The sequence below is a fragment of the Arachis ipaensis genome, chromosome B03 (genome assembly GCF_000816755.2).
Source record: "Arachis ipaensis cultivar K30076 chromosome B03, Araip1.1, whole genome shotgun sequence".
Lineage (NCBI taxonomy): Eukaryota > Viridiplantae > Streptophyta > Magnoliopsida > Fabales > Fabaceae > Arachis > Arachis ipaensis.
This window is the reverse complement of record NC_029787.2, coordinates 13,044,367-13,055,482: the sequence shown is the minus strand read 5'-3', so window position 1 is coordinate 13,055,482 and position 11,116 is coordinate 13,044,367. Positions and strand designations below refer to the sequence as shown.

The 11,116-nt window shown below is 38.1% G+C and overlaps 3 protein-coding genes across 5 annotated transcripts in view; 2 read left to right on the top strand and 1 right to left on the bottom strand.

The window, feature by feature from the left end:
- The window catches only part of LOC107629676 (protein PNS1-like), a 37,313-nt gene continuing 26,590 nt past the window's right edge, over window positions 394-11,116 (top strand). Inside the window, exon 1 of the mRNA XM_021118180.1 lies at window positions 394-861. Within this exon, the coding sequence (XP_020973839.1) occupies window positions 760-861 (102 nt within the window). The 5' untranslated portion in view covers window positions 394-759. The remainder of the gene's footprint in view (window positions 862-11,116) is intronic.
- Window positions 5,622-9,928, top strand: LOC107629677. Of its 2 annotated transcripts, none has more exons than XM_016332518.2 (4): window positions 5,622-6,386; window positions 8,740-9,034; window positions 9,133-9,234; window positions 9,347-9,928. In XM_016332518.2, the coding sequence occupies exons 2-4, from the start codon at window positions 8,864-8,866 to the stop codon at window positions 9,857-9,859; spliced, it is 786 nt and encodes a 261-aa protein (XP_016188004.1). In that variant the 5' UTR covers window positions 5,622-6,386; window positions 8,740-8,863; the 3' UTR covers window positions 9,860-9,928. The 2 variants fall into 2 exon arrangements, with proteins under 2 accessions (XP_016188004.1, XP_020973841.1); XM_021118182.1 differs by having other exon boundaries at window positions 8,613-9,034.
- On the bottom strand, window positions 7,018-8,449 carry LOC107629678 (protein OSB2, chloroplastic-like). Of its 2 annotated transcripts, XM_021118184.1 has the most exons (5): window positions 8,360-8,449; window positions 8,127-8,274; window positions 7,914-7,978; window positions 7,636-7,826; window positions 7,018-7,132 (listed from the first exon to the last, which is right to left on the bottom strand). In XM_021118184.1, the coding sequence occupies exons 1-4, from the start codon at window positions 8,432-8,434 to the stop codon at window positions 7,680-7,682; spliced, it is 435 nt and encodes a 144-aa protein (XP_020973843.1). In that variant the 5' UTR covers window positions 8,435-8,449; the 3' UTR covers window positions 7,018-7,132; window positions 7,636-7,679. The 2 variants fall into 2 exon arrangements, with proteins under 2 accessions (XP_020973843.1, XP_020973842.1); XM_021118183.1 differs by lacking the exon at window positions 7,018-7,132 and having other exon boundaries at window positions 7,515-7,826.

The following is an 11,116-nucleotide window of genomic DNA, read 5'->3' as shown; positions in this document are numbered from 1 at the left end:
AATTATTGGGTAAGAACTTTATTAGACCAAGTGTTTCTCCGTTGGGTGCTCCAGTGTTACCGGTAAAGAAGAAAGATGAAAGTATGCGGCTCTGTGTGGATTACAGGCAGCTGAACAAGGTCACCATAAAGAATAAGTACCCATTGCCGAGGATTAATGATCTCATGGATTAGTTACAAGGAGCTGGGGTTTTCTCCAAGATCGATTTGCGATCCGGTTATCACCAGATAAGGGTGAGGGGAGAGGATATCCCTAAGACCGCTTTCAGGACTCGTTATGGTCATTACGAGTACACTGTATTGTCTTTTGGGTTGACAAACGCTCCTGCAGTATTCATGGATTATATAAAGAAAGAAGACTATATCACCTAACAAACATTTTATTCATTCTTATATGACAAAATAGAATAATATCATATATCTAAAATTTTTATATAACTACTTTAATTTCTCTTACATATTATAAAAAGAACATGGTAAGTCAATGATTTTCTTACAAACTGTTGCAACATTTATAAAAAGAAATTTCAAAATTTTGCATGGTTGATGGAGATGAGAGCAGTTGAGGGAGCTTCTGAACAAGTGAGAGAACAAAATGCAAAGGAGGAAGAGGAACAAGGAACATTTGACTTGGAGAATGGACAAATGAAGTTTGAAGAGAAAGTGATGAGTGATCATAATAATAATGGTGATAAAGAATTTCAAGCCTCCAAGTTTCAGAGGTTGAATCCCACAAACCCTTTAAGGATTGTGATCAACAATGCCACCAGATCGAGTTGCTTCTCTTTCTCCTGATCATCATCATCATCAATCTCAACAACCACCACCTTCTCAGCCTCCTTCTACTCCATCAATCCCACAAGTATGTTCTCTTTTCTTGAATATTGCAGACAAATTACTGCTTAAATTCAACTACTTCATTGAATAAAATATTAGATAGATGTAAAAAAAGTAGAGGAACACCCAAAAAATCTATATACCAGCGGTCAAAAAAGACCTACATGTATAGAAAATTTTACCGTAGACATGATAAATGATACAATTCAATAGCATCTGTTAATCTATGTAGTCGATTTCATCTGGTAGGATAAAACTTTGTTGTTGCTGCTGTTGTTGTTTTACGTGTTTGTAACAAAAATGTTTCAATGTTATTTTTATTACTAATTATAACAGCAACCGGTGATACTGAATTCAAGAAGATACACCAACAAGATTACCCTGTTTCTGTTCCTTCTTCACATGTTAATAGCCATAGCATTGGTTGCTTTTCTTATATTCAAGGGAGTTGAAGGACTAATCCAACCCTCATCAGATTCTAAAAGGAGAAAACAAACAAGGGTAGTGAAGTATTTTCTACCTCAAGTAGAAGCAGCTTCAGTTCTAAGCATTGTTCTAGCACTAACATGGCAAACTGCAATAAGAAAATGGACAAATTTCATGACACATTTCACACTATGGTGTTCTTTTTTCATGTCACTCTCTGCTGGAATTCGCCTTCTCTGCTTCTAAAAGCCTCCAACAGATGATGTTGGAGTTTCTCTCATTGCATTTTCAATAGGGAATGGTTTATATGCATGTTGGGTTCAGAACAGAATCAAATTTTGCACCAAAATTCTAACACTTTCACTTCAACCTGTTTCCAAGTTCCATGATCTGAACCAGCCAACTTTTTACATACTTGGTGCTGCATTGTTTTGGATGTCACTATGAAGTTTAGCAGTGATTGGTGCATTGAATTTCTATTTGCCTTCATTGGTGATCATTGCTTTGGTTTTGAGCTTGTCTTGGACTTCAGAGATTATGAGGAATGTTGTGAACATTAGTGTTAGTAGAGTTGTTGCTTTGTATTATCTTAGGAGAATGCAATCTAGCACTCAGTTTGGATTCTTGAGGGCATTGACAAGGAACCTTGGGAGTGCTTGTTTGGGATCTCTGGTCATGCCCGCGATCGAGGCGACAAGGGTTGTTGCAAGGTTTCTGAATTTGGTTGAGGGGGAAGATGAGTTCTTATTTTGTTGTGCTAGGTGTTGCTTCAGAGTCATGGAATCTATCTTCAGATATGGGAATGGTTGGGCCTATGTTCAGGCAGTGGTGGAGCTTAGTACAGATGGTATCAGAGCCGGAGTCCGGATCGATGTGCCAGCGAGGGCGCTGGGCTCCCTTAGGGGGTGGATTGTAAGGCCAAATCGGTTGGGGAGGGGAACGAAGCATGCCTTATAAGGGTGTGGATACCTCTCCCTAACATGATGGATTTTGACGAGTGAGTGTGGGAGGCTTCGGCTAGCATCCCTATCGTCAAAGGCAAAACCGTGAGGCCTTGTGTGCCAAAGCGGATAATATCATGCTAGCAGGTGGTCTGGGCTGTTACAACTTTAACCTTAACTTTTTGGAACGAGATCTTGAGAAATGGCTTTAAATTTGGCAATATCACCAAAACCAGAGATATGAGATTAGACGAGCTTATTTTAAATGGGGTCCATATCAAAAACATCTTGACAATTATTTTCTATCTAGCCCCCCAAAATTTTGTTTCAAGTTCCACCACTGTGTTCAGGTACATAAAACTACTAAACTATTTGCTTCATCAAAATATTGATAGTGTTAAATAATGTTGGTAAGCAATTTGGGGCTATTAGAATTGAAATTGTTACTTTAACATGTATGGCCATAGAAATCATATATTTATTTAATATGACTAAGACATGGTTTATTTGAATTGATGTTATGTTAACAGATAGCTGCCTATAGTAAAGGTTTTGTAGCTGCATCCCAAGACACCTGGTCACTGTTTAAGAGACTTGAAATGGAGCCAATTGTAGACTTAGATATAACTAGCTCAATTTGCTTCCTCTCTGGGGTTAGCATTGCCTCCATCTCTGTCATTGCAGTGTCTGCTTGGACCTCCCAATTGTACGAAAATTTCACTGCCACTCTCGCCCTTCTCACATTTTTCATTGGATACCTTCTGGTTAGTACTATGTTTCACTCTTTTCCTTTTAAAATTAATTTATGATGAATCGTTATATTATTAATGTTAACATGTATGTTGTATTGTTTATGATGGTGCAGACTAGGATTACCATGGCATTACCTCATGCATGTGAGTTGTTACTATGTGAAAAAATTAAACACAAACCAAATAATTTTTGGACACTTATTCTTTAGGACAAAAATTTTTTTTCTTGTTATTATGTGAAAGGAGTATATGAATTGTGAAGTAGCAGAACCAAACTAGGCCCAAAAAGTGATGGTTCAAGAGCTGGGCTTGTAATCCATCCGCCGTTGGAGGCCCGCAGTTGTTGCTGCTCTGTGAAGCCAGCCTGGCGCAGTGCCCCTGAGTTTAGGAGTCAGGACTCAGAGAATTGTGAAGTAGCAGAACCAAACTAGGCCCAAAAAGTGATGGTTCAAGAGCTGGGCTTGTAATCCATCCGCCGTTGGAGGCCCCGCAGTTGTTGCTGCTCTGTGAAGCCAGCCTGGCGAGGTAGAGCTATGTTCCATCACCAAACAGCCCCCACTTGGGTTACAAGTTAGAGTTACCTAACTCGGCTAGCCATTATTCGTGTACCTAAATTTTGTTTCAAGTTCCACCACTGTGTTCAGGTACATAAAACTACTAAACTATTTGCTTCATCAAAATATTGATAGTGTTAAATAATGTTGGTAAGCAATTTGGGGCTATTAGAATTGAAATTGTTACTTTAACATGTATGGCCATAGAAATCATATATTTATTTAATATGACTAAGACATGGTTTATTTGAATTGATGTTATGTTAACAGATAGCTGCCTATAGTAAAGGTTTTGTAGCTGCATCCCAAGACACCTGGTCACTGTTTAAGAGACTTGAAATGGAGCCAATTGTAGACTTAGATATAACTAGCTCAATTTGCTTCCTCTCTGGGGTTAGCATTGCCTCCATCTCTGTCATTGCAGTGTCTGCTTGGACCTCCCAATTGTACGAAAATTTCACTGCCACTCTCGCCCTTCTCACATTTTTCATTGGATACCTTCTGGTTAGTACTATGTTTCACTCTTTTCCTTTTAAAATTAATTTATGATGAATCGTTATATTATTAATGTTAACATGTATGTTGTATTGTTTATGATGGTGCAGACTAGGATTACCATGGCATTACCTCATGCATGTGAGTTGTTACTATGTGAAAAAATTAAACACAAACCAAATAATTTTTGGACACTTATTCTTTAGGACAAAAATTTTTTTTCTTGTTATTATGTGAAAGGAGTATATGAATTGTGAAGTAGCAGAACCAAACTAGGCCCAAAAAGTGATGGTTCAAGAGCTGGGCTTGTAATCCATCCGCCGTTGGAGGCCCGCAGTTGTTGCTGCTCTGTGAAGCCAGCCTGGCGCAGTGCCCCTGAGTTTAGGAGTCAGGACTCAGAGAATTGTGAAGTAGCAGAACCAAACTAGGCCCAAAAAGTGATGGTTCAAGAGCTGGGCTTGTAATCCATCCGCCGTTGGAGGCCCGCAGTTGTTGCTGCTCTGTGAAGCCAGCCTGGCGCAGTGCCCCTGAGTTTAGGAGTCAGGACTCAGAGAATTGTGAAGTAGCAGAACCAAACTAGGCCCAAAAAGTGATGGTTCAAGAGCTGGGCTTGTAATCCATCCGCCGTTGGAGGCCCGCAGTTGTTGCTGCTCTGTGAAGCCAGCCTGGCGCAGTGCCCCTGAGTTTAGGAGTCAGGACTCAGAGAATTGTGAAGTAGCAGAACCAAACTAGGCCCAAAAAGTGATGGTTCAAGAGCTGGGCTTGTAATCCATCCGCCGTTGGAGGCCCGCAGTTGTTGCTGCTCTGTGAAGCCAGCCTGGCGCAGTGCCCCTGAGTTTAGGAGTCAGGACTCAGAGAATTGTGAAGTAGCAGAACCAAACTAGGCCCAAAAAGTGATGGTTCAAGAGCTGGGCTTGTAATCCATCCGCCGTTGGAGGCCCGCAGTTGTTGCTGCTCTGTGAAGCCAGCCTGGCGCAGTGCCCCTGAGTTTAGGAGTCAGGACTCAGAGAATTGTGAAGTAGCAGAACCAAACTAGGCCCAAAAAGTGATGGTTCAAGAGCTGGGCTTGTAATCCATCCGCCGTTGGAGGCCCGCAGTTGTTGCTGCTCTGTGAAGCCAGCCTGGCGCAGTGCCCCTGAGTTTAGGAGTCAGGACTCAGAGAATTGTGAAGTAGCAGAACCAAACTAGGCCCAAAAAGTGATGGTTCAAGAGCTGGGCTTGTAATCCATCCGCCGTTGGAGGCCCGCAGTTGTTGCTGCTCTGTGAAGCCAGCCTGGCGCAGTGCCCCTGAGTTTAGGAGTCAGGACTCAGAGAATTGTGAAGTAGCAGAACCAAACTAGGCCCAAAAAGTGATGGTTCAAGAGCTGGGCTTGTAATCCATCCGCCGTTGGAGGCCCGCAGTTGTTGCTGCTCTGTGAAGCCAGCCTGGCGCAGTGCCCCTGAGTTTAGGAGTCAGGACTCAGAGAATTGTGAAGTAGCAGAACCAAACTAGGCCCAAAAAGTGATGGTTCAAGAGCTGGGCTTGTAATCCATCCGCCGTTGGAGGCCCGCAGTTGTTGCTGCTCTGTGAAGCCAGCCTGGCGCAGTGCCCCTGAGTTTAGGAGTCAGGACTCAGAGAATTGTGAAGTAGCAGAACCAAACTAGGCCCAAAAAGTGATGGTTCAAGAGCTGGGCTTGTAATCCATCCGCCGTTGGAGGCCCGCAGTTGTTGCTGCTCTGTGAAGCCAGCCTGGCGAGGTAGAGCTATGTTCCATCACCAAACAGCCCCCACTTGGGTTACAAGTTAGAGTTACCTAACTCGGCTAGCCATTATTCGTGTAAGTGGTTTTATAAACATTATTATCTATCTTTTCTCCATCGATGTAGGACTTACTGTTATAAACATTGTTACAAGCTCTCCTTCTCCCTCCTTTTACGTGCTCTGCCTCCTGTGTGGTCGCCGCTCGTGCTTCGCGCTCAACGCTACAACCCTCACTCTCTCAGACCTTCGAACCTCTGTTCTCAGACAGCCACCGTTCCAGCCTCCACTCTCGCACCTGAGACCACCTCCACCATCGTTACTCGGACTCCAGGTAACAGCTCTCACTCGCGAACAACCGCTCTGCCTCCTGCATGTGGGAGCCTCCGCCGGTCTCCGAACCCGCACCCCCGCCAGCCTCAAACACCGCACCTGAGGCGACCTCCACCCTCTAGATTCGAACAAAAAATCTCTTTTCCCACCCTCATTCAGCGACGTTCGTCTTCTCCCTTTGCAACTAGGAGCTCAGCCCAGCTCCTCCTTTTTGGCGTCATTGTCACCGCACCTCCAGCAGTGGCAATAACATAGTACCACTGCATTCTTCTCCCCTTCCTTTGCTTCAAGAACCCTAGTCATCACCTCAGGTTCTCTCTTTGCTCTGCTTTCCAGTCTATTTTCTTTAATTAGTTAGTTAGTTAGAATTTGCATGTTGTTAGTGGATTTAAGTGGTTAAGATAGGTTAGGATTAGTTTATTAGATCTTTGTTAAGTTGCAAGTGTTGGATTATGGCGGTTATGGATTGAACGCTGCTGAAAATTGATTGATTATGCTGAATTTCTGAATTGCACACCACATGTTTGATTGAATGCCTATGTGATGCTTTGCATTTGATTTATATGTTGTAGCTACCATAAAGATTAAATGGCTTGTTAATTTGTTTGTTACTCATTTTTGTTCATTGTTAATTTGCTTGCTAATTTTTGTGCATCCTCTGCCAGCTTGAATTGTTGTTTTTTTCTTTTTATTTATGCATGCTTTTCCTGTTTTCAATATCAATTTCAATAATGTTTAAAAAGTTTAGCTTGTTGAATATGTTGCTCATGAATCTTGATCTGTTGCTTTTGGTTCTTCAGCATTACTCTTGTAAAGTTACATGCATTTCAAGTCTCAAGAAACAAGAGACATTCTCTGGTTTCTCTTATTGTTTTTGGTTATATTTACAAAATTAATCAAACAACAGTGTTTAATATAGTCATTGGCTTCGTTATCAGTATGTTTGTTCACTTCTGTGATCTCCTAACTTTCACGAATTATGTAAACTGCACACTGTAAACAGACATTTCCATTGGTCCTTCGTTCCCAATGTGTTGTATGATAAGACCTTCAAATTCTGAATTCACAACTTTCATCTGTGTTGGCTAATTCCATCTTCAAAGTGAGAATAAAAATATAAAAGCATGATTCCTTCATAAATCATCAGTCATAATAAAAAAAAAGTTATTAATCCTAAGACATCTATATCTGACTTATTAACACGTAATATGATTTTATCAAACATGTTAGAAAACAGCAGGCCATAGCTTTTTATCGGTTTAATTTTTTACTTAACAAAAATGTATTCTCTTTAGTGCAAACTGCAAGGCAATATTATATGCTTGATGAAAAATGATTGAAATTACCTTAAATCCTGAACTCTAAGTCAAAATTTCTATGTTAAATTGAGGCATGATTCGCATAGAGTAGTGGATAGAAAGAAGTCTAAAAAAAAATCTGATGAAAATTGCTTTTGCACATAATAAGAACAGCAAATATATCTGCCTCATCAAAATTACCATTCAACGCGAAGCAGAATAACAGGAACTTTAAAAAAGCATAAAGTAATTAATTACATACAACTAGGTTGAATGAATCTTCATCCTCTGTTTCTGTTTCTAAGCTCATGAAACTAGTTTCTTCCTACCAAATTCTAAGCTTTCTTTTGGCTTCACGGGTGGCAACTTTGATAACACCCAACTAGGAGAATCATTAAGCCAGAGCACTTCACCAGTTTCTTTGTGCTTAAAGTCAGGAGCTTTTGGATTCCTCTGATGATTAAAATAGAAAAAGAAAAACTCGATCAACAATATCTAGTTAAGCCTGGTAAAGAACCTGTGGAAGTAGACTCTACTTACCTTATCTATTCTGTTATCCCACCATTTAGTAGGGTTATTGACCAAATCATTCCAGGGCTCATCACCTAAACCAAGAACATAGGTTCAATCAAACATACGTTTATAAAACAAACAAAATGGAAATGAGGAGGAATCTCAAGTTGGAGAACCCAAAAATCACAAGAATCACAATTCTATGTATAATGTGTATGAAGGTCTTCATATGTAATATACCTTTAAAGTCCTTTGCTTGTTTTGATTTTACAGCTGGAACATCAAATTTCAGTTCTTCGAGTCTAGATAAAACGCACTTTGGAGCGTTGTTAAGCCATAGGGCACCGTTCCCATCCTTGCGTTTGAAGTCAGGGAACCTAGGATTCACCTGCAAAGTAAGCATAATTATAAGTTCTTCCAATTAAATTAGTCAGCAGGGGAAAAACCAAAAGGTATGAGACTGCAATAACTACCTGCCCATCACGTTTGCTGTCACGGTAATCAGTCCACTGCTTTGGGTCATCTAAAAGATCAGTGCTTTGGGTCATCTAAAAGATCAGTCCAAGGAGCAAGTGAAGAGTCTCTAACTTTCTTTAAATCATCTATAAGCAAATTAGAATGGAAAACTTTTGGAATGTTTCGAATGAACCACTTAGCAATAACCATGAAATAAAAGTCATATATATATACCGCATCAAGACTTACTTGTTGAGTGCTTCAATTCAGGTTTCAAATCAATTGACAACGAATCCAGTTTATCTTGCAGCCATTTAGAAGTTGAACTATTAATACAGAGTAATTCACCATCCGTTTTTCTTTCAAATATGTTGTATATGTTTGTTTTCTTTTATAGAAATATTGTATGTGGGAACCTCAACACAATGTAAGGATTCGTCAAATTTTTGAGATTAAAGGGAGTGCTCGATTAAGAGGGTTGATGAATCAGGAGAGACTCAATTATTCAAAAGATCCTAACTATGTACCAAAATATATTCTTGAACTTGTTTGGCATCAACTATTACATTATTAGGCTACAGATCCGCATTTTAAGAACTGGAGCAGCAAATACTGTGAATCGAGCATCAAATGCTGGAAGTTCCATGCATACTGGTGGTTCCATATCTATGGGTGAACATGCACGTAGAATAGTAAGAAAAAAATAGTTTAATTTTAGTCTTGTTCTTATTATGTGCAATGTTTTCTTATTCTTTTTTTTTTCCTATCGATTAAAACTATTATATTATAGGAGAAAGTTATGGGAGTAAAACCTTCTCTAGAGGAGGTTCATGCTAAATGCCACACCAAAAAGGATAAAAGTTGGATTGATGAAAGATCTGAGAAAGTCATTGTATGTGATGCTAGTTTGTTCTTCTTTTGTTGTTTTCAAAAATAATTTTCACTATATGTTAGTATTTGTTCATGGCATATTTAGTTGTGATTAAAATGAGTTGGTTTTGTAGGACGAATTCAAAAAGCGAAAGATAGAACTTTCTCAAGTAGCTTTATCCTTGGATAACGAGGAAGATGTTGAGGCATCTAAGGAAGGCCTAGATATACCAGATGATTACACTATTTGGAACGAAGTTGTGACAAAGGAAAAAAATAAAGCTGTTTTTGGCTTAGGTTCTTTTGGTTTAGATCTCTCTTCAAAGTTGGATTCCAGAAATTGCTTAAAGACATCTAAAGACAATCTAAATATTGAGCAAGAACTTCACATGTGGAAAGAAAAAGCAAAGGAGCAAGAAATGATCAATGAAGAGGAAAATGTTAAGTTGAATGATGCTGACCATAAGTTAAAGGATCAAGGATGTCAACTAAAAGCTCAACAGAAAAGAACTGGTTCTACTGAAAAGACACTTCATGCTTTGTATAAAAAGTTGAATTTTCCACTTTCTTCAACCATGTTTGTTCTTGCGGATGATGAGCTTGGGACATGCTCTAGTGATGACGAGGATGATAACATGAGTGATTGATGTCTGGAGTATATGTTTTTGTTGATTTAGATTAAAGAATTTTTTAGGGGAATTAGTTAGTACATTTGATTTTATTCATGATATTTGACCTTTTTAAAGGTTTTTTTTTTGTTTTAGTTTGATTATTTTTTTTTATTTTAGTTTGATTACATTTATGAACAAATATTTTAATAATAAATATTTTTTAACTCTTTTATGGTAATTGGCTTTTTCATGAATTTATTATGTGTTTATAATTTCGATGATGTAATATGAAAAAAAAATGATTATGATGATCTTAATATAGAAAGCAGATCGAATGCAATTTATTTTCTAAAATATTTATCTATTAAATAGCAAATTATTTTGTATGAAAATTATTTGAAATATTATATTAAATTTGTAGAAAATTTGTGCGAAAATAATTTTTTGTTTTGTATGAAATTTGTTTCAAATACGTAAATTCTTTTAAATTAAATTTGTCTAAAATTTAGTTGAAAAGAAATATTTGATTCGTCTAAAATTTGTTCGAGAAAAATTTGTTATATTTGACTAAATTCGTTAGAAATTTTTTTGAAATAATGTATATTTTTTTTTTTAAATTTGTCTAAAAAGAAATATTTTTATGTTTGAAATTTGTCTGAAATATGTTGTCTTTATGTTGGTTAATCTGTCTAGCAGATAAATGCATATTCAAAATCTGTCACAAAATCGTCTGAAAAAAATTTTGAACGAAATTTCGGACAAAATGTAAATTAGAAACAAGGCTTTTTGGGACAAAAAAAATTTCGTCCCAATTTTGTTTGAAAAAAAAATTGTCTCTAATTTATTCGAAATTTATTTCAATTTCGTCTCAAAATCCGTCGAAAAAATCCTATTTCTAGTAGTGTGTGTTACCTTAGGTGAGGGATAATTAAATAGAGACTTGCAACGAAGATGAAGAATAGACGGTGATCATTTTTTTTAAAACTGCAGTGAGGGATAGAAAAGGGGTCTGTCGCTCCCTCACAGGTACCTATTACCATCCCTAACTAGCAATGGAGATCTAATCTAAGCCGATTTGAGAAGGAACGTGTTGATTTCATCTACATTGAGCTTTAAGGTAGTAAACCTAAATCAGATTTGGGACCTTGACAATGGGCCTATGTTGATCTTGCTTGCTTGGGGAGCCCTATTTGGTCCAAGTATATCTTGGATTAATATTTTGATTAATTGCTATAACAAATACTATACTATTAAATATTATAATATTTAGTATATATAAAAATTAGATATACT

What these genes read in the sequence shown, in the direction of transcription:
- LOC107629678 (XM_021118184.1), bottom strand. Translation starts at nt 8,434, where the DNA reads ATGACCCAAAGCACTGATCTTTTAGATGACCCAAAGCAGTGGACTGAT. An exon ending in ACAGCAAACGTGATGGGCAG is followed by an intron (nt 8,275 to 8,359) that starts GTAGTTATTGCA and finishes CTTACTTTGCAG; the next exon opens with GTGAATCCTAGGTTCCCTGA. An exon ending in GGGATAACAGAATAGATAAG is followed by an intron (nt 7,827 to 7,913) that starts GTAAGTAGAGTC and finishes TTTAATCATCAG; the next exon opens with AGGAATCCAAAAGCTCCTGA.
- LOC107629677 (XM_016332518.2), top strand. Translation starts at nt 8,864, where the DNA reads ATGTACCAAAATATATTCTTGAACTTGTTTGGCATCAACTATTACATT. An exon ending in GTGAACATGCACGTAGAATA is followed by an intron (nt 9,035 to 9,132) that starts GTAAGAAAAAAA and finishes ATTATATTATAG; the next exon opens with GAGAAAGTTATGGGAGTAAA. An exon ending in AAAGATCTGAGAAAGTCATT is followed by an intron (nt 9,235 to 9,346) that starts GTATGTGATGCT and finishes TTGGTTTTGTAG; the next exon opens with GACGAATTCAAAAAGCGAAA.